The sequence below is a fragment of the Centrocercus urophasianus genome, unplaced genomic scaffold (assembly GCF_019232065.1).
Source record: "Centrocercus urophasianus isolate 14NV4802_14NV808 unplaced genomic scaffold, USGS_Curo_1.0 seq_22, whole genome shotgun sequence".
NCBI lineage: Eukaryota > Metazoa > Chordata > Aves > Galliformes > Phasianidae > Centrocercus > Centrocercus urophasianus.
The window spans coordinates 13,137,049-13,164,624 of NW_024884778.1; the positions used below are offsets into that span (position 1 = coordinate 13,137,049).

The 27,576-nt window shown below is 47.2% G+C and overlaps 1 protein-coding gene across 1 annotated transcript; it reads left to right on the forward strand.

Annotated features, from left to right (window-relative positions):
- Positions 1-924: 924 nt before the first annotated feature.
- SUSD3 (sushi domain containing 3) lies at positions 925-27,135 on the forward strand. Its single transcript, XM_042823786.1, has 7 exons — positions 925-1,094; positions 1,211-1,469; positions 5,314-5,440; positions 14,134-14,322; positions 15,780-15,927; positions 18,563-18,727; positions 25,875-27,135. The coding sequence occupies exons 1-7, from the start codon at positions 925-927 to the stop codon at positions 26,086-26,088; spliced, it is 1,272 nt and encodes a 423-aa protein (XP_042679720.1). The 3' UTR covers positions 26,089-27,135.
- The last annotated feature ends 441 nt before the right edge of the window (positions 27,136-27,576 follow it).

A 27,576-nucleotide genomic window follows, 5' to 3' on the forward strand; every position in this document is an offset into this window, starting at 1 on the left:
GTTGGCTCTGCAACGAGGGGCTGATGCACAGCAGGAGTCAGGAGAGGTGCAGGAAGGAAGGAGAAGGTGGGCAGGCTGCCTGAAAAGGGGAGAGCTGGGGATCAGCCCATGGCTGCTGAAGGGCCCACAGCTCAGCCGCAGCCCTGTGCCCTTGGAGTGCCTTGAGCCAGCCCTAATAGCTGGGATCAGCAGGAGTACAGTGCCTTAGGGCAGCTTAATGAAATCCAGCAGCTAACAGCCCCTACACCAGCAGCATCCGGCTGGGGCTGCGCGGCTCCACCACTGCTGACAGCCAAGTGAGGGGTGCAGTGTGGAAAACGGCACTTTTGTGTCAAAGCCATCTTCGTTTTTGAGACACGCTATTTGTTTTCTTTCTTCTCTCTCCCCTTATCTCTTATATTTGTTTCCACTATTTTGATTTTTACTAAATTTAAAGCATATTTATGCTGGAGGGGTGGCTCTGAAAGTGAGGTCACATCGCTGGTGTTCAGAGGCAGATGGCAGCTCCTTACTTGGGGAAAATTCTCTTTTGTTACAGCCAGACTTAAGACTTCCACAGGACTGCAGAAATTGGGTCAGCATTACTGCCCACCCTCCCTATTGCAATCAGCAGCCAGAGTTCTGCTCAGGGCAGGCCCACACCCCATGCCTGTGGCACAGCTGTGTTCATTATTAGCATGGCAGGCGTAGTGGTGATGGCCTAGGGGAAAAGCATCTCTGTGCTTCTCTGTTCTCCCCTGACTGCACAGGCACCTCGCTCCACTGTGTACCTTGCATACCTCTGTGGCCAGCTGCTGGCATCAGCCCCTCAAACACCTCTGAGCACTGCTGAGCCCCAACCTCACTGCGTGCTGCTTGCTAACAAGTGGGTGATGGGAGCAGGATGTCACAGGTGGCTGTCACCCGGCTGCAGGCAGGAGGGCTATGCCTCCGGTGCTCCTTCACGTCATCTATCTACCTCCCAAGTTTAGTTTCAGATCCTACTGCAAAAAAGCCACAACTTTGAAGACCAAGCACCGCACGTACGTGATCACGCACACAGCTCCGCAGCGTAACAGCAGGACAAGCCCTAAGCAGGACGTGCCGAGCCCCCGGTAACTGGCAGAGGGATGCGGCTGTCAGCCCGGAGGGGGGGGTCAACCCGCGGGTAGGAGCTGGGGCAGCGCTCTGGCAGCCTCCTCCCTCCGCCTCCCCATCCTCCCGTTCCCAGCCCTGCGGGTGCCGGCAGGGCGGGGCGAGGCGGGCTGGCGGCGGCTCCCGCGGGACTCCGACCCCCCCCGGCCCGGCGGCGGAGGGCGGGCGGAAGCGGCGCGGGCTGCACCTGCCGGGCTGCGCGGCTGGGCTGGGTTCGGCTCGGAGCGGTGCGGCGCGGCTCGGAGGAGCCATGCCAGCAGCCACTGCGCCGGGGCCGGACGAGCCGCGCACTGCTGCGCCCGGGCGGGACGGCGGCGGCCCCCGCGGGTACTCAGGTATGGGCACGGCGAGGTGCGGGACCCCAGCCCGGGTGGGGGTGCGGAGCTCTCAGAGCACGGCGCAGTCCTTCGCCGGGGCCGCGGGCGGAGAACGGGGGATCACCGCTGGTGCCGGGCCGGGCGCTCGGGAGCTAGTGTCCCCGCTTCAGCCCCCGGCACAGGAACGCTCCGGCGGTCACCCCAGTCGCGGTCAAGGGATACGGCCCGCGCTGGAGGCTGCGGTGCCCCAAATGGGCAGCACCGGCTGAATTCCGGAGGGTGAGAGTTCGCTCGCCCGGGTGCGGCGCGGGTCTGCGGGGGTCTGGCGGCGTGAAAGCGAGAGGCGCTCGGAGGGAAAGGTCCGGCACGTAGCGAGCGCTGCGCCGGGAGCCCGCGGAGCGAAAGAGCTTCCAACAGAGGCACGTTGACTGGGGAGAAAATGGAGATATCGGTGCTTTAATGAAATAGGGTGCTGCACCGAGGAGTAAAATGGGAAATGAATCACCGGTTTTTTGCTTCCTCTTCGCCCCCCGTCCCCCATCCAATCCTCCAGTTTCGTTACTCAACTCGATCCTGTGGAGCCCAGCAGCCTCTGTGAATCTCTTTGGGGGCGATTAACTTGATGGTAATGGGAGCTGATAGAAGGTCCGGCCCTAACGCCGTGACCTCCGCACGACGCGGGGTCCGAGGAGATGCGGGGGGAAGCGGCAGCGGGGCCGAGCGGCTGCGGGTTCACCGCGCCTATCCGCGCTGCTGCGCGCGGTGCTCCGCGTCTCCCCGTGCCACGCAGCGCTCCCGGAACGCGGAGCCGTCCCCGCACTGCCCGTCTGGCTGTGGTCTCATCTGTCTGTGCGCTCCTCACGGGCGCTGTCGATGAGCCGGGTTTTATTACGTCGACAAAAAGAAGCAAACATCTCCGGGCTGACGGCGTAGCGGCGCTTTAGGTCGCATCCGCTTAAATGTGCTTAACTGTGCATTTAATTTGAATTTAATAGAGCAGTTCATTTTGAAAATATGGAGCGGGCTCTGGGAAACATACTTGAGAATTAACAATTCGAATGCGAGCTGCTCTAATTTTTGCTATTGTTACTAATTATTGAGCTTTTTGTCTGCTGTAAAATAGTGTGTCGTTGGCTGCTCGTGTTGGTTGTGCCCTGCTGTGCCCGCAGTAAGGAGTACTGGGCAGGGCATGGCCCATGTTGTGCTCAGCCCTCTGATCCCACATAATCTTGTCCTGTGCTGATCTGTGGCAGGGCTCCCAGAGATGTGGGATCCGTGACAAACAAATGGCAGCCAGCCTGGAATCCCCTCAGTTAATGCCTTGGGTGTTTGCAAACCTGACTGCGGGGTCAAACTGCATCACTACATTCCTCACCTAGAAAACACGAGCATTTTACAGTCTGTACTTTTGAAGCCAGAAGAAGAGAATATAGCATTATGTGTGTTGCAGGGCTGTTCAGGAGACATTTCTCCCATTAGTAAAGAAGAGGATTTTTGGGGCTTTGTGTGGAGAGGCTGAAAGGGAGAAACCTGTATCAGGGCAGGGATGGCTGTGCAGTGCTCTCCCAGCTGGGTCCAACCAGAACAACCAGCACTGCCCTCCCCAGACCTGCTGCACCAGTGGTGTGGGCCAGAGGACCCAGAGAGGTGCTGAATTGGAGTCAAAAGGGCTGAAAGGAGCAGGGTATAGATGTGCCTGCATGCAGGTCTGCAGCTGTGGGGCCAATGGGCTAGCTGGCAGTGGGTCAGCAGTTCTTCTGCAAGTGCTCCTATTGCACCTTACCGCTCTGGAGGTCTGCATACTTCTCAATTGGTTGCTGCATGTGGCTGAGTGCTTTAGATTGGTAAATTATGGCTACTTGTACAGTTTTAAATTAAACTCTTGCTTGGGATGCTTAATTTAAAGTGGGACATGTTATTCATGCAGCGATATTTGCAGGAGAAGTGACCTCTAGGGAGAGCTGATGACAACTACTGTGTTTTTCATTTATCGTGTCCTTATTGGTGATCATTTTTCATTGCGGCTTTGATTAAGTAATATTTCCAGCCCGGAATGGCAGCACGGACAGATGCCCTCATGCACTCCTGCAGCGGATGAACAGAAATGCTTCAAGGTTTCCATTTGAATTAGTCTCTGTATGGGAAAGAAGTTAGGAGAAGTTCATTGCAGTCTGATACTTGACCACTTAGGGCTCCGACAGCCTCGTGCAGGATAGATGTGTGGTGATGGTGTGCCCGGCTCCTCCCACTCCTGCTGCCTCCCTCACTCAGGATACTGAGTGCAGACCCAGCAGGGTGATTGCAGGCTCTGTCTGGAGAAACAGCAGAACTGCTCATGTAAGGGCTGACTGAGGCTTCCTGCCTGTCAGGAAGGCAAGGACGGCCCCGTGGCTGCGGAGCCGCAGCGAGCCCTGCGCTGGTTGTGTCGCTGGGGCTGTGCTGGGCTCCGGCTGGGTGGTACCCGAGCAGGCACATCAGTGCAGCCACAAAGAAAGCCAACAGAGGAAAGAAACATAAAGCACGCTGGAAATATTTCTGTGCAGGACTGTGGTCCAGATGGGTCTCTTGCTGCTGAACTCTTGGCAGTTGTGGTTCAGTTTTGTCCCTCTGCCTTCCTGCACCAGGAAGGAGACTGCCTGCAGTGCAGCTGGGCAGTGTGCTGCAGGAGGCTGTGAGCAGTGTGTCCCGCTGGGCTCCTGGGAGAGGTCACCTGGCAGGCAGCTCTGAGGGAAAGGCCCCGTCTCTGGGTTGGGACCGACTTAGGCTGCATTTTGCTGGGGGAGATATCCCTGTGTACGTGCTCTGGGTGGCTGTTGTGGCCCTGCTGGTGTGCACAAGGCTGGGTGTGCCTTTGGTGTCCCTCGAGGTATCGGTTCTTTTGTTACAAGCAGGTTTTTTTGCACTGAGTTTATCTCTGCCGGTGCAGCAACTGAAGACGCGTCACTGTGAGCTTCTGGTTGCTCTTCCAGGAAAGCAAAGGCAAAGCTGTGCTTCAGAGCCACAAGTGCTGCACATGGTGGTGAGCTGGGTCCCAGCTCCTTGCTCTGGTCCCTACCTCAGTTTTTAGGCAGGCGGAGAAAATGTTCATCCTGAATTTCCATCCTGCAGGGCAGAAGGTGAGGTGACCTGGAGTGCATAGGCTTGTAACCTCCACTTCCTTTTTCTCCCATGAGATCAAAGTGAAACCTTTTATTAAATAAGATACCTGAAGTGGCAGTCACAGATTTCCAGCCACACTTCAGCTCCTGTACTGCAGGATGCGAATCTCAGCGGCTGTGCATTTGCACCAGGCGTTGTTACTGCTTTGAGAGAATGATTTTCATACTTGTCATGAAAACTCTAGAATGGTGCAAAATAGAGAAGAAGAGTTATGAGGTCGTCTACCACAGTCCTCCACAGCACAAGATTGTTCCCTGCTGTATTCTCCAATACCTTGTCCAGGCTGCTTCTAAATTACCTAGATATAGAGATGAATTATGTCTAGGCTTACAACTTTCTGTGAGGGAATGAAATGAGCCGAATGTCTTGGACCCAACACGCTGATGTTTCACGAATCAGAAGTCAGCTTCACACCATAAAGCCCAAACCACCCAAACTCAACCTGGGCTGGATGTGGTGGGATCTGGTGTGGTGGACTTAGGTGGGCCTGCTGCCCGGCTGCTCCTGCTGAGCTGAGCTGGGGGCCCATGGGCTCCCATCAGAAATCAGCATGATGTACTCAGCCTATTGGTCAGTGCTGATGGAGCCGGCACCGCAGCGTTTTGCCTTCAATCAATTGACAGGGACAAGGCAGCATGTGGGATAGTTGCTGGTTTGCACTTGGCCTTCTTATTGTCATGCTGTCTTTCAAATGCTGTTGCAGATAAGCAGCTGTGCTACTGTGCAAAGCAGTTTGGACTGGTGCCGTGGGCCTGAAGAGCGACGGGAAGAGGATTTTGCATTTGCAGGAAGCCTGCCTGCCTTGCTTTTTGTTTTGTCTTCAGATGACGGTGAGAAATGCAGAAGTTGCAGAAAGAGCAAGTGCTCACCAAAGTAAATCAATGGGTGCCTGGTTTGATAGCAGTTTGCTGGCAGCAGAGCCATATGCAGGTGCAGGGCCGGCCCAGCACCCCGCTTCTCGCTTTGTAGGGGAAGAGGATTGGTTAACTGCTTGCCTTTCCTGTAGTGCAGCCATAAGCAATTAACGGGCCACAGTAAAGGAGCCCCTCCCCTATTGAGGGCAGGCTGAGAGCTGGGGCTGTTGAGCGTGGAGGAGAGAAGGCTCCAGGGAGAACTGAGAGTGGCCTGTCAGGATCTAAGGGGGCTGTAAGAAAGAAGGGAAGAGGCTCTTTAGTGGGGTCTGTGTAATAGGACAAGGGGAAATGGTTTTGAACTAAAAGAGGGGAGATTTAGATTGGACATGAAGAAGTTCTTTGCACTAAGAGTGATGAGGCTCTGTCACAAGCTGCCCAGAGAAGTGGTCGTGCCCCATCCCAGGGACACATGGTCAGGCTGGATGGGGCTGTGAGCACCTGATGGAGCTGTGGGTGTCCCTGTTTGTTGCAGGAGAGTTGGACCAGGTGAACATTAAGAGTCCCTTCTAACTCAAACTGTGATTCTAGGACAGTGTGGTTTTGTGCAAGCAAGGAGGAGCTGCAGTGCGCAGCCATCACTGTTAAAGCAGACAGAGCTAAGTATTTCCCTCTTTGTAAATACAGCTATGGGCTGTCCCTGCCTGCTGTGCTGCCAGGATATGCAGCCTTCCTAGAGCTGCCAGCAGTGTATCTGGCTCAGACCGCAGTGTCGCGGATGTGTGCCGTGCCAGGAGGGCTGCCCTTTGGTCTGCTTGCCTCAGCCAGTTGTCACTGTGTGTAACCCACCTGCAATCATTTAGTGCTTTAATCGACACCATAAACACAATGGAGTGGTTCCTTGTCCTTACGCTGCTGTCCCCATCCATCTTCATGTCATCTTCCACTGGCTCCTAGGGCTGGGGAGGCTGCGAGCAGCTGTGCTGATGGATTGCCACTGTGAATCACTGCCCTCGGCACAACCTGGCCAGAAGAGCCGGCCTGGCAGCAGGGAGATGGGAGAGACCAGAAGCCATGAAACCATGCAGGAGGTTCTTAAGTCTGACTGTTATTTTCTCAGTTCATGAATGATTTCTATCAGCACAGTAAATCGTGTGCTATTGCTAACTCTTTCAGACCAGTGTCTAAAAAAATCAATTATTCACAGAAATTCTTGCTGACAGTTGTGAGTGTCAGGACACAGTTCTCTGGTGTGCAGTTAGCAGCTTCAAATAGCAAACTGAGAAAGGAACAGTAAAGGGGAGAAGTGCAGGCTGCAAATCCAACGCTCAGGTGGGTTCCTGTAGCTGGAAGCCATGGGGATGGGCAGAAGGTTTCTTTTCAAATAAATGTTTTGTGCAAATTTGTTCTTATGCCCAGTTGTTTAGGGCCAAAAGTGAATGCTTCTATTGAAGGCAAAAAGCTTTTTTCATCTTCCCAAGCTCTCCTTTTGGGGTGGGTTTTGCAGTTAGCTCAGACCCAGGTTCCAGTGCCATCCAGCAGAGGTTGTCATGGGGCAGTTGTCATGTGGAGTGAGCAGCTTCTTCATCTGCTCTTATCAGTGACAATGCCAGCTGCTCGAGGCAGATAGCCCTCAGCTGCAGTGAGGTGTGCCCAGCGTGTGGCTGCACTTGGTAGTGAGTGGGGGGCATCCTGGGGCTGTGTCACAGCACTGCCATATAGATCCAGGTGGGCCTGGCAGCGCTACACAGTGAGAGCAGCAGCCCTTGCCCTGCCCAAATGTATGGCAGGATTTGGATTTGTACCTGCTTGCTTGCAGGTTCAATGTAAAATCGCTGAAGTTAGGTGTGTAAAACAAAAATTAAGAAATTCATCTCCTATGAAGAGAAAAAGCCAAATGGTTTTACAGGTTTTAGCACCTCCTTAGGGGTGCTAAACCACTGTGCAGGTGAAAAGCCACAGAGATGAAGCATTTTCTGACAGCAAGGCCTTGTCTTGGAGCCACTGGTAGGACTGGTGCTAGTGATGTATTTGTGTTAGAACTAGCTGGACGATGTGGTTTTGGCATTTTAAAGTGAACAAAAGTGAAAGGCTGATTCCACCAGAGCATCTGCTTTTAGTCAGAAGGTTCAGGTTGTCAGATTTCTACAAGAAAGCGCCTGGAGATGTCTCCAGACCTCAGAAATGCCTATCAGCAACATGGTCAATCAATATATATATATATTTATGTAATGTAAAAAGTGCTCAGCTCTGACATTGTGGCATCATCAGTTTTTGTCCATAAAGCCTTTTATAGGAATGGTTTGAGCTCTGCTTTCCTGCCCGAGGTGTGCACACCGTTTGCTGTGTTCACCCATTCTTTTTTGGCCTGTGATTACTTGCTGGTAAAGAGAATGAAGCTGCCTGTAAATACTGGCAAGGCTGCTAGCGTTCATGGGCTCTTGGTTATCTCTGCAAGAAGGGAGGGCGTTGAGATAAGGAGAGCATAGTGAATGGTTTGCTGAAGATTGGAGGCTCCTAAAGCTTGCCTGCTTTCCCACAAATACCTGATCCATGTTAGTGAGGTGCTAACTACCAAGCTGGGTGCTTGGTACGTGGATTTCCCAGCATTCTGTAGAGGATTCTCTACAGTTTATTCAGTTTATTTAGCTCCATCTGCCTCAGCACATCTTATACAATCGGGGTCTGAGCAAGTGCAGGTGAAAAGCTCAATTCAAATTATTCCTTACAATTTTATCCCCTTTTGAGTTTTATTCTAGAAAGTAGGGCACAAACTGTGTGTTCTGCAAGTTGCATTGTTTATTTATCACCTGCTTTGGGGTGACAAATTGAGGAGCCCATCAGTAGCTCCATTCACTGAGCAGTCAAAAAGCAGCTGTCGGGTCTTTTTTGTTTGCGAACAGTTCACGTCAAGGCACAGTTCTGGTGTGCTCCATAGTGGATGCTTGGTTGATTATTATTTTTTCCACTTTCATTCTTTTTAATATGGAAATAAGGGCGATAATATGGAGAAAAGAGGGAGAGATGAATGCTTCACATTTGCCGTGTGGACCCTTCCTGTTCAGTTAAACTGTTAACTCTTCAGAAGTGCCATAACCCACTTTCTCAGTTCTGTTGGAAAACAGGGTAATAATGTGCAGAAAACCCATCTGTTCTTGTTTCTTGCTTTACTGGGGCCTTCATCAAATACCTCATTTTCCATCGAGTTCTTTTTTCTCAATTAATCTTTCCCATAAGAAACATATTCAGTATTGTCCTTGTTGCTAGATCCCAGAGTAAAATCTACAGATGAGAATAACCTGACTTTGATGTAAATTGGCAAAAAAAAAATCAATCACAGAGATGGCAGTACAGCGACTGGAACAAATCCTCGCTTAAGAGTAACATGAAAGACGCAAATAAGAATCATTTTACACCAATTCCAAATGTTATTTATGTTTGAAATGGGAGTGGATTGTGCGTGCTGTCAGCACACCCTAGCCTAGCATCTCGGTGATGTGTGACTTGGCTTTGGCATGGATTAAAGCTGCTCACAGCCCTGCAGACAGGGAGCATTTCAGAGCTGGGAAGTGCTTAGTGCTGACTCCTAAATCTCACTGCAGCTTGTTTGATGCACCAAGGCAAAAAAGCTAGATGAAAAATACTGGGAGGACAGAAGGGAATCTGCCCATCAGTCCTTTCTCCTGTCCCTGCTCCAACCCTTCAGGTCCTGTGGTCTGAATGGATCTCAGCTCTCCATAGCCCTGAATGGACCACCAAAAGGGAAGCTCCCTTTGTGCCACCATGCTCTGCCATCATTGCTGTGTTGCAAGCAGTGCATTGAAAAGTCAGTTTTCAGCAGGAAAGAATGAGGGAAAGCCGTCGAGAGGAGCAAGCCTGAGTTTTGGGCTTGCATGTGATGGCAAGTGGGCTCTTCTTACGTATGCAATCCAGTTAGAGTCTATTGGCTGCAAAATGGTTAACTTAATCTCTAATTACAGTTTGCTAACCAGATCTTTAGCTGCTGGTACACAGTAACAGGGAATGCTGCCTGGTCCTCAAATGTTTTGGAGGTGTGTGGGCTATGGGTGTGTTCCCTCTCTTCCCTCTCTTCCTTCGTCCTCCCATGGCAAGCTTTTCCAAGAGCTCCTCTGCGAGCTTGCTGTGGATGTTCGACATTACGCCTGTGACTTTAGGAACAGTAGTTTCTAATGCGTGCTTTTCTAAGAAAATAGACTTGCAGAAATAATATCATCAGCCTGCTGAGTTTCTTCGGGTTTTATAGAACCTAATGTTCTGTCTATTTCTGGCATCTGGCTATTACAGCATGTTTTAGTTGCATTAAGTAGTCAACAATAAGCAAAGCAAAAGCTTGAATTATGCGTGTATGGAAATAATGAGGCGAAGTCACGGATGGCTCTATTTCTGCACAGACAGCAAGTGGCTATCTTAACAAAATGCTTTCAGATAGCTGCTGCTGTATTTTAGATCATTTTGGCATATACGTATGCAATGTATTTGATTTCCATTTGCTGTGTTTTGCTGTGTAGAGGGAGAAGGAGCACAGGCAATGTGTAATGGGCAAGCGTTCTTCAGTTACTCTCTCATTCTGTTTCCTTATCAGCAAAACATAAATCTGCAGCATGCTGACAATGAAACCATATGGTAACTCTTCCTGACGAATTGATTTTGCAATACAGACGACCCTGTGTCTGCATGGAAAGAGGCTTTTTGGATTATTTTGTCTTAATTCTCACATTACTCTTTAAGTTTCAGCACCTGGAAATTATATATTTGGATGTTTCTGAACTCAGTGGTTTGTGTGAATTAAGAATTAACAGAGCATGCTCAACTTTAGTGTTTTTACTTTGGGGGCAGTTATTTGTCATGTGAAATAATGTGCTTATTTGCTATAGCCAGTGCCCTCCTGTCTTGTCAGACAGCAGCTTCAGATTCCGACACTTTCTGAGTGTCAAATATCCTCTTAGTGTGAACTGAAGAAATGCATGGTATGAAGGATCTCTTTCTTTACAAGAGCGTGCATGTGTGCCCATAGGATACTTATGGTAGTTGGCTCCTTATGCCCAAACTGGCCCATTGATGGCCTCTGGTCTGCGATGACTGCAGCTGAAGCAATGCTTTGGGTGGTGGGCAACATGGATGAGGTGCTTTGTGAGTCCTGTGCAGTGCGTGGATGAACCAGCAGTTCTCTTCACAGCTTCTCTTAGAGCTCAAAATCAAGAAGTGATTTTCACCCTTTGCTTAGTAGGGGTGAGTGAGTTTTCTTCTTGTGCTTAGAAGTAGCAGCCTGTATCTGAAAATGTAAGCAGAGCACAACCTGGGACTGGCGAACAACTTATGAGTCATGGGAACTAGGTTTGGGAGACACATCAAATCTAGGAGGGAAGCCATGAAGCTAATCAAAACTGAACAGCACATCATGGCTGGGGATGTTTATTGTGAACTGCTCACACATGGCTGATAGGCTCACGGTAATGCCTTGCACAGTCCTCCCAGCTGTAAGTGCTGCCTGCCAAGCATCACTCTGTGGGGCTTGAGATTCAGCTGTTGCAAAAGTGAAATAAGCAATATTTATGGCTCTTATTCGACATTACATTTCTGACTAGTGACAGTTACTGCAATCCAAGGCTTGATATTTTCTAGATATTTAGAAAATAAATACAAATCGAGATGTAAACCTGGCCAGTGCGAGTGTCTGTGCAGTGTTGGTGTTTTACTTCAGCAGAAAATGCAGCCTCCATCACAGACCTCAGCTGAAAACAAAAATTCCTCCTTGTAGCAGGTGTTGTCAAACAAGCATGCCTGGAGAGCATTCAAAGGCTAGATCCATGCAGAACATCTCCTTGTACAGATACGAGGGTGGAAGCACACTGAAACAGTAATTTTCAAGAAGTGGAAGGATAAAAGTAAGCTGGCAGAAGAGTGGGTGCAATGAGTAACTGCAAGGACTTCATGGATCATTAATAGAAAGGGATGCTGGAGCTCACAAGAGAGATTCGCAAATGAATTATTAGAAGACTATTGCCAAAGAAAATTAGGGCAAATCTGATCCAGTGGTTTTAAATCTGAACTTGGATAAAATTCAGAAGCTCGTACTGGCAAAAGTCCCATCTGTGTCTTTCAATAAAAGCTCTTATTTAAAGGAAAAAAAAAAAAAAGTCTTTAATGTTTTGATGCTGGCCAAAGAAGAAATGGTATTGAAAAGCTCTAAGAAGAAGAAGAAACAGCATTTCTTGTATGGCCAGATGCAGATATGTGGAGTACAGGTGATGAACGTTTAGCTAAGGTTCTGTGTAAACACAAGCATAGGAGCTTTCAAAATTTTGTCACTCATTGGATGTTGTCAAGAGGAGACTCAGAATTACTGCCTCAGTTACATCTGTGCAGGAATGTCATCTGGGGATGACATAATGCTATTACAGCACTGGCCAAAGCAAGGAAATAACCACAGCTTAATGGCACTCTGGCAAACGAGTGGCTGTTGCAGATCTCTGCAGTGATCAAGTGAAGGAAGTATTTTTAAATAATAATGACAAAAGGTCACTGACATTCTGAGGTTTTAATCATTCAACATATGCAATTATGGGCAAGGACAATGCAGGCAAGTGTAAAAGTGCTGGCAACAGCCATGTGTTAGTCAGAATGACCAATGGTGGATTAAAGATTAAAAAAAAAAAACTTGGAAGAAAACATCAAGAGACAAATTATCTGTTCTTTGGCTGTGTAATGATTCCAGGTAAAATGGCAAGTCTGCTGAAAGAGTCTAATGAGGACTGCTTAGGAGGCTGAGGGAATGTAACTTGAATCAGACTTGGCTCTGAGATACTTTCTGCATCTCTTGCAGCTAGAAGTGTCACTGTATGAGCTCTAAGTATGTGATCTGGTACCTAAATATGCCTTGAAACTGTAAAATGCAATGATGTGGGTCTTTTGCAGCTTATGATTGTGGCTTTTCAGAGCATCTTGGGTGTTTAAGGTGAAGAGAGAAGCTGGTCCCACTCCAAAGTGAGGTAGAAGATGGTCCAGCTCACACATCAGTGTGTTCCAGCGTCAGATGTTGGAAGAAAGGACAGGAGATAAGGGAAATGACACTCTAGAAAAGATTTGCTCTTGTAAAGGCAAGTTGCTGCCATTGTGAGGGGCTGAAAGAGAAGGCAAAACGAGCAGTAATAACCTATATGGAATTAAGAAAGGCATGTTTTTAAAATGCAGTCCTCAGTGCGTATTTACTTAGATTAGACCAGTAATTGACTCTGTGGTTTTATTGGTGTTTTGCTGAGATTCCTCTGGTTTTGGTTTTCCAGGGATTGGGTTTTTTAAGAGTGTAGACTGAAGATGAGTCAGTAGTAAGCCCATCTCCTGCAGTTTGATCAGAGCAGCTTAGAGTTAATTAATGACTGGAGGGTTTTTTGGTATGAAAAAATGAAATAGATTTGATATCAACATTGCAGCTCTGTCCAAGTGTTCTTGAGGAGACTATTAAAACTCTCAATTTCTTTCTATTTGTACATGTGGAAGGCATATTTTTCTTTCCTTTATTATCTTCTATGCCATCTTGGTGTTTGCCGCTCTGGCCTTGCAAGAGCAATCCCATTGCCTCTGAGCTGCCCATGGCCCTGCTGAAGTCATCTGGAAATCAGCTGAGAGAAGGGAAATTTGGTTTCTGATGCAGAAGCAATGGTGCTATTAAGTAAGTGAGTGTTAGACATAATAAATAAGTAAATAAATAAAGCAATTCTCAGGTTCTGTCAGTGCACAGGTACAGGAATGGAAAAATGCAGTTGTTGTTATTGAAGTATAGTTGGATATTAGGTGTTGCCTTCATGACTGACCATTAACATTTATGTTAAAAATGAATGAAACAAGGAATATTGTGGCAACAAAACTTGATGTATAAAGCTAGCGGGTAACAGTATGTTGCTGAGAGGAGAATAACTCAAAGAACAGCTGTATGTGCTGCAAAAAATAGAAAGAGAAAAGCCAAAAGGAAAAAATGTATAACGCATGAGTGATACAGAAGTGTTTGTGAATGGAGATGAAGATGTGATGTCTCTCTTTGGCCACTTTTCTCCTTTTCCCCTCCATGTGCAAAGGCTGTAAGAGTTGTCAGCTCAGCCAGCGCTAGCAGAGGTGCAGTAGTCTCTGAACATGAGAAGATTCTTTAAGGTTGTGATAAGAGGCTACCATATAGACTGGGGTGCTGGAGGATGTGGTCAGTCCATTAGGTCTTGGAAAGTTTGTGTGAGAGAGGATGTGTCATGAATGTTCCCTGAATGGAAAATGCCATCCTGAGTACTTAATTAAACACAGAGCCCAGCAATATGAGAACGCGTCCAATGAGACCATGCCACTCATAGATCAAATTCTGTTTTGTTTGAGTTTGCCTGGTTTTATTTGTTTGGTTTTAATGTTCATTGTGTAAAAGAAGCTGTGTAACATCATAAGTGAACCCCATTGCATGGGGTGGAGAGCAGAGGAGCTTCTGGCTGGCGTTACAGGGACTGGCTATGGACTGGCACCTGGCAGAGCAAGCAACATTGCCTGTGCAGAGCTTTATTCCTTGCTTTGCCCATTAACTTGGGCTGATTTAAAATATGATTATGATCAACCAACCAAAGTGAACCTCCACTTTCTGCTCTCATTTTGCGTTGCCTCGTGTATTTGTTCTGCAGGGCAGTGCAGCCATGTACTCCCTCCCCAGCTGGGCACCCTGCAGATCATTCATGGCAATGGCACAGCCGTCGGGACGGTCATCGCCTTCCAGTGTGCGGCCGAGCACCAGCTGGAGGGGCCGGGCGTCATCACCTGCATATGGAAGGGGAACGATACCCAGTGGACGGCAGAAGTGCCCTCCTGCAAGCGTAAGGCTCTTCCAGAACCATTCCCAGTCCCTCTGGGCTGCAGTGTAGTTATTTAGCTTTGTGTACCTCCTACAACCTGAGGATTAATTCTAGACATCTGTGCAAGAAAAAAGACAAATTCAATTTCCTTCAAAGTTGCCCCCGCTGACTGTAATTGCGCTCCATATGTGTTCTGACATCGTTAATTATTGTGACATTGAAAAGGCTCCATCGGATTTCTGCCTGATCTTACATCACCGGCTCTGGTAGAGTTGCACCCGGAACAAACGTGGCTCTGTAACTACAGGGTGTTCTGTTCTTTACGAACATCTCTTGTAGAGATATGACCAACTAATCTGCATATGTATTTGCAGACCTCTAATCTGCTGGCTTTCATTTCTGAAGATAACTTGCTGTAAAAGAAACACAGCAATATTTTTCAGCAATATCAGGCTGTTGCCTGTGGGAAGCTGCATGGGAAAGTTACCATATTAACAAATAGCATTTGAATGGCACATCATTAATTAACTTTCATGCTGTGTTTCTTCTTATTTATTATAAAACAGTTAGTAATTTGACTGGAAGTAGACTCGAGCAAAAATCTACTGCATGGTACTCTGAGCTGAGCTTTGTAGTATCTGAATTGGGGAGCTCAGTTGGTATGTCAGATTTGTATCATTTTAAATCATTGGTAATTGGGTAGCTCTTTAGACTCTTATCAGTCCTTCTGAAATTCAGGTGTTCATATCTCTGATTTAAGAGACTCCAGTAAAGAAAATAAATGACAGAAACCCTCCACTTTGTGTAGAGCTGAACCATTCCTTGTGCTGGTATTCATGTTGGAAGAACTAGATGAGTTCTGAAGTGAGATATGTTTAGAGCTCAAAACAAGGTGGCAGAGGTCTGCATTAGCTTTGTCATACCGCATTCTCACTCCTCTTTTGTCTGGATAAACTCATTTCTGATGTCAGATCACTTGAATACATAGCCTTACAGATATCACCCTTCCATCCCCAAACAGAGGAAGACCAGTTGGTCACTTCCTGGCATATGGCATACCAAAACATAGAGCCATCCTCAGTATAAAAGGCTTCTTTAAACCCACATACCCTTCAGTGTTTGTGTTTGCACTTCCACTCCTTGTCAGTCATTGATTAAAACAGTCTGGTAGCTCATCTGCATTTGTTAGACCGACCAAGTTGTGCTTTTTAGTTGCAGTGCTAAAGGCATTGTGTTTAACTGCAATGCTAAAATACTTGTGAACAATGACTTATAAACAGGAATTTTTAATTAGCCCAGTTTAAGATCTGTGTAGCTTTAGGTTGAAGCCAAGATTCTTCAATATTGTAACACATGCTTAACACTGAGCTGTTATTAGCATAAGTGTAAAGCAGGTAGTTTTCAGCATGGTTTAATGAAAATATGAGAGGTAAATGTGTTGACCTCAGAAATGTTCTCCTGTGTTTGCCTTGCTGCAGCCATATCGAAGTATGAGACTTTTGGATTTAAAGTTGCAGTGATTGCTTCCATCGTGAGCTGTGCCATCATTCTGCTGATGTCCATGGCTTTTTTAACCTGCTGTCTCATCAAGTGTGTGAAGAAAAGTGAAAGGAGAAGGACTGAAAGGTATGTCAAGAGAAGGTTTTTAGACCTGGCATAAAAGGTGTACGCCATGTGCACTCCATTGCTGTGATAGCACAGAGCTCCTTTCCAGGACTTGATGCTTAGAACACCATGATGATGTAAACTACTTGATCCTTCATTTGTAGAGGAGAACTTAGGCAAAGGAAAATGTAAAATCAGAAGTATTTAGGTGCCTATTTTTTTTAATATTGAATGACTAAAGTGGACCTGGACAGATCTAGATCTACCCAGAATTATGCAGGAGCTGAACATACAAGTCTTGCTCTCTGGCCCAGTCTCTCTCTCCTTGAATTACTTAAGTTTGGCTGTATCTTCACTTCTCTTCTTCTCTCTCTTCCTTTTTATTCCTTTACTCTCATCGAACTCCTCTGGGAAATCCAATCTACCATGTCAAAACCATCAAAGCCTTCACCATCTGCAAAGTGTGCTTAGTGCTGTCACACAGATGCCACGAACGAGAGCTGGAAAGACTTAGGATTTTGTCATGCGGCTTGAAGCATGAGACAGTGGGCAGAATTACAAACAGACAAGGAAAGAAGTAAAATTTATTCATCCAGTCCATTATAAAAACGTATTGTGAAGGATGACCGAGTGACCAAATGTGTCTGAATGCTAAATTCAAGCAGTTGTTGTTCATGAGAGCATCCACTCAAATTTACCTGCTGCAAAAAGTGTTCTATGTGCACCTGTGCTTCATTTCCTTCTCACTTTTCCCTTCTTCTCCCAGTGGGCTGGCTGCTCCCAGCTGAAGCCAATGAGCTGCACTTCTTGTTGATTTTTAGCCACCTCTTGCTTCAAAGAAGCATTTGAAGTGAGGTAACGGAGAGGACCCAAGTGAAGGTCTCTGTGCTCTGAGCTGTGTTTTATCCAGACCTGGGTGGGAGCCAGACCTTCTCTTTGGGGAAAAATTCTGTAATTTCAAAATCTGACTGAAGCCAAAATATGAATTTTTTTTCCTCATTTCCCTTGAAAGGATTTTGCATGGCAAAGAAGCCTTTGGTGTCATTCATAGTATTAGGTTTTCACTCACAGCATGAAATAAATTTTGAAATGAAAAGGATGACTGGCATTTTCAGGATTGCTGCTTTTCTTTCTGATAAGACTATTCATATCAAAGTCCTTGTTATTCATTTATTTAAAATGAAGTTTTGTCAAAATTAGCCATCCGCATGACTTTGATGTCTTGTTATTTTTCTCCTACCAGAGAAACTGACTTTTATTCTGGGCATTTTTACCCAGTTTTGCCCCAGGACACCAAATGGTTTCCTTTGCTTCCCAGTGTACTGCTGCCCTCTGTCCTGTGGCAGTAGCCTTACTGCAGCTGGGTGTCTGAGAGCTTGAGCAAGTGCACATAGAGGGAGCCTCTTCTGTTAGATCACTTGATGTAGTGGGAAAATGAGGACCAACCTCTGGATGCACAAAGTGTTTCTTGATCCAAAGAGGAGATGTAGGTTTGGTAATACAATGTGAGAACGCTTAGAAGGAGGCTGGTTAAATAAGTGTCTTTTAGGCCATCTCTGAAAGAAAAGGCAGTCTGTATCTGCAGAGCAGGGAATGTGTCCTCATCTCCCCTTCAGCTTTGAAATCTACCTGTCTGCTTTTTCTGGCTCTCATAGTAGATCTGCTAAAAAAGGTCACCTCTGCCTACAAGCCTGCTTGTAAGGTTTCTGATGATCCAACAGGACGTGCCATGCTGTGCTTTGTCCCTGCATTTGGGGAGATGTCAGACAGAGGCATCCAAATACCCTCCCATAGCATAGCCTACTAACAGATCTCACCCCATGGCACAAGCATAGCACCCATTTTCTTTGGTAGAAGCAGGATTGCATCCTGAGAGGATGGAGAAGTCATGGAAATGAGCATCGCCAGTCCTCACAATCTAATCTCATCCCAGCAGCCAATGTGATTGTTAGTGACTCTGTGAATGTTAGAACTCTTTTAAAAACAGGAAAAGCAATTGTGATTTTTTTTTTTTTTAACCCTAGAGCTGGAGAAAGCAGTATGACAAGTGCCTTGGGCACATCCAGGAGGAAATTCTGAAGGCAACCAAACACATTCTTCTCTTCAAGAAGTCAATAAAATCATATAATCATTAAGGTTGGAAAAGACCTCCGAGGTCATCTAGTCCAACCGTGCACCTACCACCAATAGTGCCCACTAAAGCAGGTCCCTTCGTACGACATCTGAATGTTTATTGAACACCTCCAGGGATGGTCACTCCGCCACCTCCCTGGGCAGCCTGTTCCAGTGCCTGATCACTCTTTTGGAAAAGAAATGTTTCTTAATACCCAATCTGAACCTCCCCTGTTGAAACTTGAAGCTATTCCCTCTCATCCTATTGCTGTTATCTGGGAGAAGAGGTTGAGCCCCGCCTCACCACAACATCCCATGAGGCAGCTGTAGAGAGCAATGAGGTCACCCCAAGCCTCCTCTTCTCCAGACTGAACAATCTCAGCTCCCTCAGCTGCTCCCCATATGACATGCCCCAGCCCCCTCACGGCTAGTGAGATAATAGACGTGGATTTAGATTTAAACTCCTATAGATCTGTGGTCAGATAAAAGCTCAGGTATGCAGCTGTTCATCACAGTGCTGTTTTTCTCCTTGCTTTATTCACAGGGACATGCAGCTGTGGTATCAGCTCAGAACTGAAGAACTGGAGAACATGCATGCTGCTTACTTTGGCTATAAGGGAAGGAATAACAACAACAACAAGAAACTCAGGAATAATTCTGTATTTGACGATGTGACTAACATGGCATATGACAACCAAGGCTTCTACAGGTAAGGTTGTTAAAATATAGTGGTTTTGAATGAGGTTGTTGAAGAAATTTTAGTATTTGCAAAAGATGTGCTTAGCAGACTGCTCTGAGGAGGTCAGGGTATGGCAGCAGCACTGACCTGGAGTAGGCAGGCTCACCTGCTGGGGCAGAACATATGGGTTTCCTTGAGCTTGCTTGTGCTGTGGGAGTTGTGTTGCCCAAAGGTGGCAGAGCAGAAAAGCTGAGCACATGGTTATTCACAGCAGTGCTTGGTGAAGCCTGATGTGCAGAGAAGGTTGCGCCAGGTTAAGTAGAGAAAGGTTTTTTAATTGGCTTTGTTAAGTGGATACTAAACAGCAGCAGGTAAGTGGCTACACTGTGTGGTTGCGTGGTAGCAAGCTTGCCTAAGAGCCTTAGGAGAGGAGCTAACCAGGGTCAGCCCAGGGTGTTCCCATTCCTCATTGCCTGGAGGGCTCTCCAGAGAAACATGGCAGTCAGTATGTGCAAGGAAGCACAGTGGGATCCTGAGCTGCAGTGTGCCACTGCCCCATAAATGCCACCATGGTGGAAATCCGACCCTGTGGCTGCCCAGAGAAATGTCCATGCTGAAACGAGGTGTGCCCTGTGGTGTGAATGCATGTGGGGTGGGCAGAGGCGTTTTTATTGGTTCAAAAACACCTCTGAATGTGTCCGGATGTGTTGTCACCAGCAAAAGAAATTTGTGCCATCTGTACAAATACATGTCATTGTGCCTTTGATAACCTCTAAGTGCTCCTTTGTCATTGTGTATGGTGTATACAGCACGATCCTTGTTTGCTTTTAATTCACTGCTCCTTTGTAGAGCTTTTCTGAACAGCAATACCTGTGATTTGTAGTGGTTACCTGCAGAAAACAGCTTTATGCAGATTGCAAGCCTGCTTCCATGTCACAGTGCAGCTGGAAATTTTATTCCAATGGAGCACTTACATGAAAGCCTGATGGCTGTTTAATCAATTCTTAGCTTTGGGTGTTTTCAGAAAGATGTATAAAGCTAATTGAATGAAATTTATAACCTTAACAGTTTTCAGAAGTCTTAACGATGCAATTTTTAACTTTGGACAACTTCAGTCTTTCACAGTGTAAATGTTTTGAAAAAGTGTAATCTGCTTTTAAAATAGCAGGGATAAATAAACACAGGGCTATCTACAGGGCTTAGAGCTCTGCTGGAGTCTCAGCTCCTTCTGCTGCTTATCTACACCACTCCACAGGGCAGAAGCTGCTGTGTTATGTTTACCAAATTCTGTACATCTTTTCTTAACTGAAACGAGCAGGGAATACACAATTCTTCTGGATAAGCGGCTTCTCTGGGGCCAGAACTAAACAGTTTGATTATTTCTTTAGAAAACTGGAAGGGTGTGCAGTTCCCCAGTGGGGAAACACAGAGGGCAGGAGGATAATGCCTGCGAGCTCTGTTTTAACTGCTTGAACAGTAGAGATGCTGTGCTGGGCACTGGGGCACATACCCACCTCCTGATGCACGAGGCCACTGTCAGCCACGTCAGCTTGCTTTGCAGGATGCAGAGGTGATGTGATCCTGGCTAATGGCAAAAATCAGCTGGAAGAACAGGGGTATCATGCTGTGCACAGCAGAGGAGGGGTCTAGCTGTTTCTCTCATAAAGAACAGATGCTGTTTCTAATCGGACATAGTATCCAAACTGTTACAGGCCAAATAAAATGGTTTTGGTATTGCTCTAGGAACAAGCGTGGTCTGTTATCAGTTCTTACCACACTCTCTTTGCTCACCCGAATAAGGTCTACTTAATCAGGGTTAGTAAAAGCTGTTCCCTTTTCCTGTTTATTTCTGTTAAGTGGATATACGCAGAGGATGAGGTGTGGAAATGATGCTAACGTGTCTCGTGCCAAGTCTCAGAGACAACAAGTGGTCTGTCAGCTCTGCACCCCTTGCAGGACAGAATGGTGTGTGTCACAACTAGGTGAGGTCTCAGCATGCTGTGCTCCAGAGATGTCTTGGCTGATCATTGTTCAGATGAGAAGAGCCTTTCAGACTGATCCAGATCTTGCCTACATTGTCTACCAAACGGTTTGATTTGCTGCTTTAAGGAACAAATGTGCTTTAGTAACAAATACAATGAAAAGCCAGTTCTTTCAGGCAAGGCAAGACACAGGTTATATTTTGTAGAGTAACTCAGGAGCACAACGCTATCATCTGTCTTAGTTTGCTGATGAGATCATTTTGACTGTAATGAGGTACCATAACAGAGATCCAAAATGCTGACATGAAAGTTATAAATAATGCAGGACCTGGCTGTTGGACAACTCAGGCTCCAATGTGGTGTTCTGATCCTGTCTGCCCTAAAACGAGGTCCTCATCCCTTCATGTTTGAAGTGTGGAACAAATGTGATGAATATGTAGTTTCACTGGAAAACACTGAATTTTAATGACAGCTGCTGTAACTATAATGAGCCCCATTCTGGCTTCTTGGGTGTGTGAACAAATTGCTTTAAAATGCTGAGAAACATGTTTACGAATACCTGGGATCATTAATGGCTGTGTAGTCTCTGTTGATGCTGCTGCTTCACTTGGGTATAAGGAGCCATAAGGAGGTTAAAAATAGCAAATTTTAGCAGCAGCTCATACATGCAGGAGCTGTAAGCCTATTTGCTCTTTTATAATATTGGAATAGTTCACTAACACTGAGTAGGAACAGCAAGTTACAAGGCACAGGGTACTGGGAGGGATATGCTTCCCCCAGAAGGTTGGAGCAGAGGCAGCAAGTTGCTGCATGAAACAGGGCTGGAGATTAGCAGAAGGCTGCAGGAGATGAGAGCAGCCCATGGGCATCTTGGCAGCCAGGGTGCAATGCCTGCAGAATTGTGGCAGGATGAAAACAAGGATGTTAAATTCATCCGTCCAAGGTGAAAGACCGTCCTCAGAACTGCAGACAGCATAACGCTGCTTTGGATTAGATGGTCACCATGGGTCTCATGAGGACATCAGACATCAGTACTTAAAGTGCCATTCTAAGTTTAAGATGTTTTTGTTTTTGTTTTTCAAATGGGTAAGCTCCTGAGCAGTAAATTTGAGTAAATTGAAGTAAATTTGAGTCTGTTGCCTTGGGATCCCTGCCTGGAGCCAGGAAAGCCGGGCAGCCTGAGCCAGCAGCCACCTCTTCTCCATGAGGCGGTGGTGCCTCTGTGACAAATCACTAACATGTGCACCAGCTCACAAAGCCAGCGTGGTGGCAGGCAGCAAACTGCTTTTGGCACGTGAGTGCAGTAAAGGCAGACGTGGCTGTGCCAATGGCACAGTTACACACTGACATGCAGGAAAGGCATGGAAGTAGTAGTGAGAGTCCAAGGGAGAATGGACAGTCCAGTGTTTTCACGCTGAGGGAGAGCTGAGTTCACCTGGAGATTGACTCCTTTTCAACATCTTTATCAAAGGCATTGGCAGTGGGATTAAGTGTACCCTCAGCTGGTTTTCTGATGACACCAAGCTGTGGTGCAGTTAACACAATAGAAGAAAAGGACACCAATCTGGGGGTCCTCAGCATACTCAGAAAGTGGGCACATGGCAATTTAATGAGGTTTAACAAGGCCAGGTGCAGAATGTTGCACTTGGGTTGGGGCAATTGCAGACATTCTTACAGAGTGGGAGAGAGTAAACTGGAAAAGACGGACTTGGAGGCCCTGATGGACAAAAAGCTGCAAATGAGCCAGCAGTTGCACTCTTGCAGCCCAGAAGGCCAGCAGTAGCCAGGGCTACGTCACCAGAGGGGTGGCAGCAGGGAAAGGGAAGTGATTTTCCAATTCTACTTGGCTCTTATGAGTACAGTGTCCTGACCTGGTGCCTCCAGCATGAGAAGGATATGGAGTTGTTGGAGTGGGTCCAGAGCAGGGCCATTAAGATGATCAAGAACCTGGAGTCGCTCTCCTTTGAAGAAAGGCTGAGGGAGTTGGACTTGTTAAGGTTGGAGAAGAGAAGGCTCTAGGGAGACAACATGGCAGCCGTCCAGTACTTGAGGAGAACTTACAAACAGAAGGGGACTGACTTTTCACATGGTCTGATAGTGCTAGGATAAGGGGAATGGCTTTAAACTAAAAGAGAAGAGATTTAAGTTAGGTGTTAGAAAGAAATCTTTTACTCAGAGGGTGGTGAGGACCTGGCACAGCTGCCTGAGCTGGGGGTGCCCCAACCCCAGAGGTGCTCAGGGCCAGGCTGGATGGGGCCCTGGGCACCCTGAGCTGGTGGTGACAGCCCTGCCCATGGCTTTAAGGTGCCCCTCCAACCTAAGCCATTCTGTGATTCCATTCTATGATTCCTTTTACTCCTCTGTCAGCTGAGAGGACAACCAGATAGAAACCAGCCTCACTCAAAAAATATATGTAAAGATCAGCAAAAAAACTTAGTGATTTTTCCCCCCGCTGTGAAAGCCTTTGGAAGAAGCAACATTTGGACTATTCTTGAGGTGAATTATTTTACACAGCTCTAGGCCAAGTTATAAAGCATTCTCTGTGAAGTAGCGATCTGACTGCAGGAGTGAGTCAAATGGAAAAGCCCACGTCTCGGTAGGCTTCAAGTCCTCCTTCACATATCCACTGCAGCTGGAGCATATTATCAGCAAGAAAAAATCTCTTCTGCAGAGAAAGAGGCTAGTGTAATCTCCCACAGAAGATATTTTTAGCACCTGAATTTTTGTGCTGGAGCCCTTTTTGACTATAAGATGCATTACCAGCATGCCTGGCATAGAGCAAGTAAGGGCAATCCAACACAAAAGATGTCCAAGTGAAAAGATTTCCTCCAAAAAAGCTAACGTGCTCTTAGGAGAGGCAGCTTGGCGTTTTGAGTCGACTCAAGAAGCAGTGCACAGAGTTGGCAAAATTAGCTCATAGCTTTGGCCTCCACAGTGAAACAGTGTATTTTCTTTTTCCCTTTGATGTAGTGAGGCTGAAGTTTTCCACTACCTTTTATAAGGGGTTCCACCGGAGGTGCAAATCAGAACCTTGTGTTGCTCTGAACAGTGTCAGCGTGTGCCCAGGCCCATGGAGGACATGGCTGTTGGCCAGAGGGGGAAAGACCCTTGGCCACATTCCCATCTTTCCCTCTGTCCCATCGGGGCAGTTTCCCAGCTGCTTTCCCCCTCTAAACATGTTAGTAGAGGAGATTACAAAGCTGAAGGATCTGATGGCCTTTTGCTGGCAGCATGCTGTGGTGCAAGTTTACTGCAGTGAGGGGCAGTTCTCATGCTGAGAGACAAAGTGCTGCAGGGCTGGATGGAAAACACAAACAGTAGTAGAAGACACCAGAATAGCCTGAGTGACTGTCACAGCCCCCCACCAGGAGCTGCAGAGCGAGGGCATGCATCAGAGGGAGAATTAAGGCTCCAAAACTTCTACAGTAGTGACTTCCTGCAAGACAGTCAGGGTCCCCAAAGTGTCTTCTGCACCTGGTGCGCCATGAAGGACTGTGGGAGCTCACACTGGTTCTGCGTTTTCATTAGATTTCATGTTAGAAGTCAGACTGCCTGAGCTTGGCTGAAGATGCTGCTGTCCTACACGTCAAGCTGGATCTCTGGCTGTGCCTGAGCTCTGCATGCCGTGACCTGGCACCAGGCTGGCTGCACAAGGGGCAGAGCTGAGCTCATTTCTCCCTCTGAGCTTCCATTTCTTCTGTCTGAGCCCACAGCTGGTGTGAGGATCCAACTGCCCAGGGATGCAGTCTGCATGACATCCTTGTGTGTGGAGAGCAGCAGTGCTGCAGGAAGCAGTGCAGGGCTGACTCCACTGCAAGAAGCATCTGGTGAAGCAGCTGCAAACAACACAGACTGTGTCTCATACAGTGTGCACAATCTATGCCATTCCCTGTGTGAGGGCTGTCTGGTTGTGCAGCTCTTAGGAGGGGGGAAGCAGACTCTGGCACAGAGGAGGGGCCTTTATGTGCTTTTTATATAGACAGCTGCACTCTGTGCTGTCCCAACGTGAGATTCTCTATTCATTTCCCCTTATCAGTTATCATGGTGCTTTGTGCTCCACCACCTCTCTGCCACTGAAGTCTCAGCACCTTCTGATGCACCTATTTCACAGAACTGCCAGGCGGGGGAAGTGGGCTGTGGTTTAGTCTTGGGGCCCTGTGTCAGTGGCAGGAGTTACAGGGCACATTTCCTGTTTACTTAATGTAAGAGAAATAAAAATGCAGTGAAAGAGAAAGCAGAACCAACCAACCAAAGCCTTGCTCCTTTGTGTCAGCAATTTGCACTTATTTCTCAAATGTCAAGTATTTGCATCTAGGTGGGATATTCAGCATGTGACACTCCTGGATGCTCTCATGTTTCCAGCTAGGAATACAGGGATTCTGACTAGGATGGCTTGGAGTAGCCCAGTTGGAAACTAGCATTAGGGGGCCAAAAGGGGTCATATTTTCCCTGCTAACCTGGGCACCTCCTTGGGTTCTGTTCTGTGCTGATCAGTGCCATCCCGGATTGAAAGCAGAGGTGGTTTCAGATGCTTTACACTACCTGGCTGTAGTTCATGCCCCAAGTAGTTTCGTAACAGCTTTCCAGTGAAGGAGGAGATTTAATGTCCTCTACAAGACAGATGTGTCTACAGTGTCTGTACCAGAGCAGTTTCTTGTAACAGTGCTTTTATTTTCTGCCCTTTCCCTGTGATTCTGTGCATTCCTGTAAGAAGCATGCTTCCCGCGAGCGCTCCTGCTGGTTTCCTGCAGCCAATGCAAGCAGCACACAGAGGCTGCATAGGATGTGCACAGGATAGGGCCAGGCTGTCCAGGATGCAAGTGGACGGACTGCTGCATTCCCCTCTAACCAAGCGAGGGCTTTCCTTCTGCACCACTCACAGCACTCAAGTGCTCTTAGTAGTATTCTGTAGTTAGCACTGCATTAAATTGAACCTGGAAGCTCATTTTATTGAAAATAAAAAGAGGACATCTGCTCCAACTCTGCAGATCTTTCCAAGGACTGCACCAGCTTTTACAAACTCAATTATTTGCACCATTGCCACCTACTGCTTTTAATGCTGGAAGAGGCGAGTCCCTGTGTTACAGCACAAGCAGTTTGCAAAGTGCCTGATATGCAAATAAAACAGATTGGAAGGTTCTGTATTCTCATTAGAGCAAGCAAAACTGAAGTAACTTTTCCCTTCATGCCCACAGATTCCAGGAGGAGTGGACTCGGGACACGGCAGCTTCGGGGCGCTGCAAAGCCAGTGAGCGGCTGCCCAAGCTCAGCAGCAGCAGCAGCACACCTGAGAGACCCACAGTGCCGGGACACAGCACTGCTCTGCACACAGTGAATTCAGTCCATGTGGTTGAGGTCTATGGACACACAGACAGATACAACAAACCCAGGTGTCAGATACCTGGCTAGCTGCTGGCTGAAGTGCACTTGCTTCTCTGGACCAAAAAGAAGTGGATCAAAATAATGTGCCTTAAAGATAACGCAGGAAGTTAACTATTCATTTGAATCTGGAAGTTTTATATATTACAAAGTGGTTATTTAACAGGAATACTTTGAGGTCTGATATAAATAAAATAAGGAATATTGAGGCTGGCCGTCAGCAGCCATTCTCTGCAGTGCGCTGTGTGTTGTGGCCATGGCAGAGCACCATGGCTTTGTGTACCTCCAGAGAGGAGTGGGAGCCAGTTTGTGTCTCTGCCTCATAGAAATTCACTGGTCATAATTACACATTCATTATGCCTTCCTTAACCCGTGTTTATTGTAAACATATCAGGAAGAAAAATCCCCCATATTCTTACACAGCGGTATGATAGAATGACAGTAAGATGTTTTTTAATTAAAAGCCCCTCTTGTTCTGCAGAAGGGAGGCCTTACTGCTTAATTGCACTGCTCTGTGTTTAGAGGCCATGGATGGAGTGGTGCAGCAGGGCACAGCCGCAGACCCCCAGCTGGTCCAGGAGCCCTGGGGACCTGCTGCTGCTGCACCCAGTGAGTTTTCACCCAGCAATGACATTGCAGCCTAGAGTAAAGCAAGAGGACAGCAGGTGTTTAGGTAAATCTGATTCCGTGATGGAAATAAAAGTAGTAATGAGTTAGCAAAGCAGAATTTGAACCATCATTGCTGCAGCTTCAGGAAATTGTGAAGGACGAGGAAGGCTGGGGAAGGTGCAAAAGGGCTTTAATAAGGGGAGAGCTGAGAAGCGCGAGAAGTGCCAGGGAAAAGATGCTTCTGATAGCCACAAAGAGCGCAGGATGCATGCTTGAAGTATCAGTTGGCACAGAAGGCCACAGGAAGCAGCAGTGCAGGTGGGTGCATTCAGTGCCTCCGCGCAGAGCACCAGTCACTGGCATTTATTGAGGTGTCTAATCCAAGAGGCAGCACAGTTACTACAGGATAAGGAAACAACACCCATGCTGTCTTTCATGCGATTTGTGGCTCCGTTCCCTCTGGGTCTGTGCTCAGTTTATGACAGCTGCACCCCCTGGAGTTGGTTTTATTGTTCACATAAACATTATTTATTGTCAGGAGGAAAAGGAGCGCTGTGCAGGGAGATGAAAGCAGCTGAGAACCTATAATAGAGGCTTAAGTACACATGTTTATTAACCCTTAAATGCTTGGCAGCCAGTGATCTCAGGTTCAGGTTCCCATTTCTGCTCCAAAGGAAGTGCATTTCCATGCACATTTTATGGAACAACTGAAACACCCCGAACTGCACACACAAGCACAGTGCAGCCCCCTCCCTGCAGAGGTGCTCAGAAATGAATCGTTGCACATTGCAGGATGATAGGATAATTCCTTGCAGATGAAAAACCTGCCAGCTGTGTTTGTCAGAGTACTGCTCATTTTCTTTCCCTGCCCTGGGCTTTAGGGCTGCTCTCCTGCAGCAGACAGCTCTG

Excerpts from the sequence above, each read along its gene's own strand:
- SUSD3 (XM_042823786.1), top strand. The coding sequence starts at position 925 with ATGCCTCCGGTGCTCCTTCACGTCATCTATCTACCTCCCAAGTTTAGT. Across the intron at positions 14,323-15,779 it reads AGAAGTGCCCTCCTGCAAGC|CCATATCGAAGTATGAGACT; the intron begins GTAAGGCTCTTC and ends GCCTTGCTGCAG. Across the intron at positions 15,928-18,562 it reads GAAAGGAGAAGGACTGAAAG|GGACATGCAGCTGTGGTATC; the intron begins GTATGTCAAGAG and ends CTTTATTCACAG.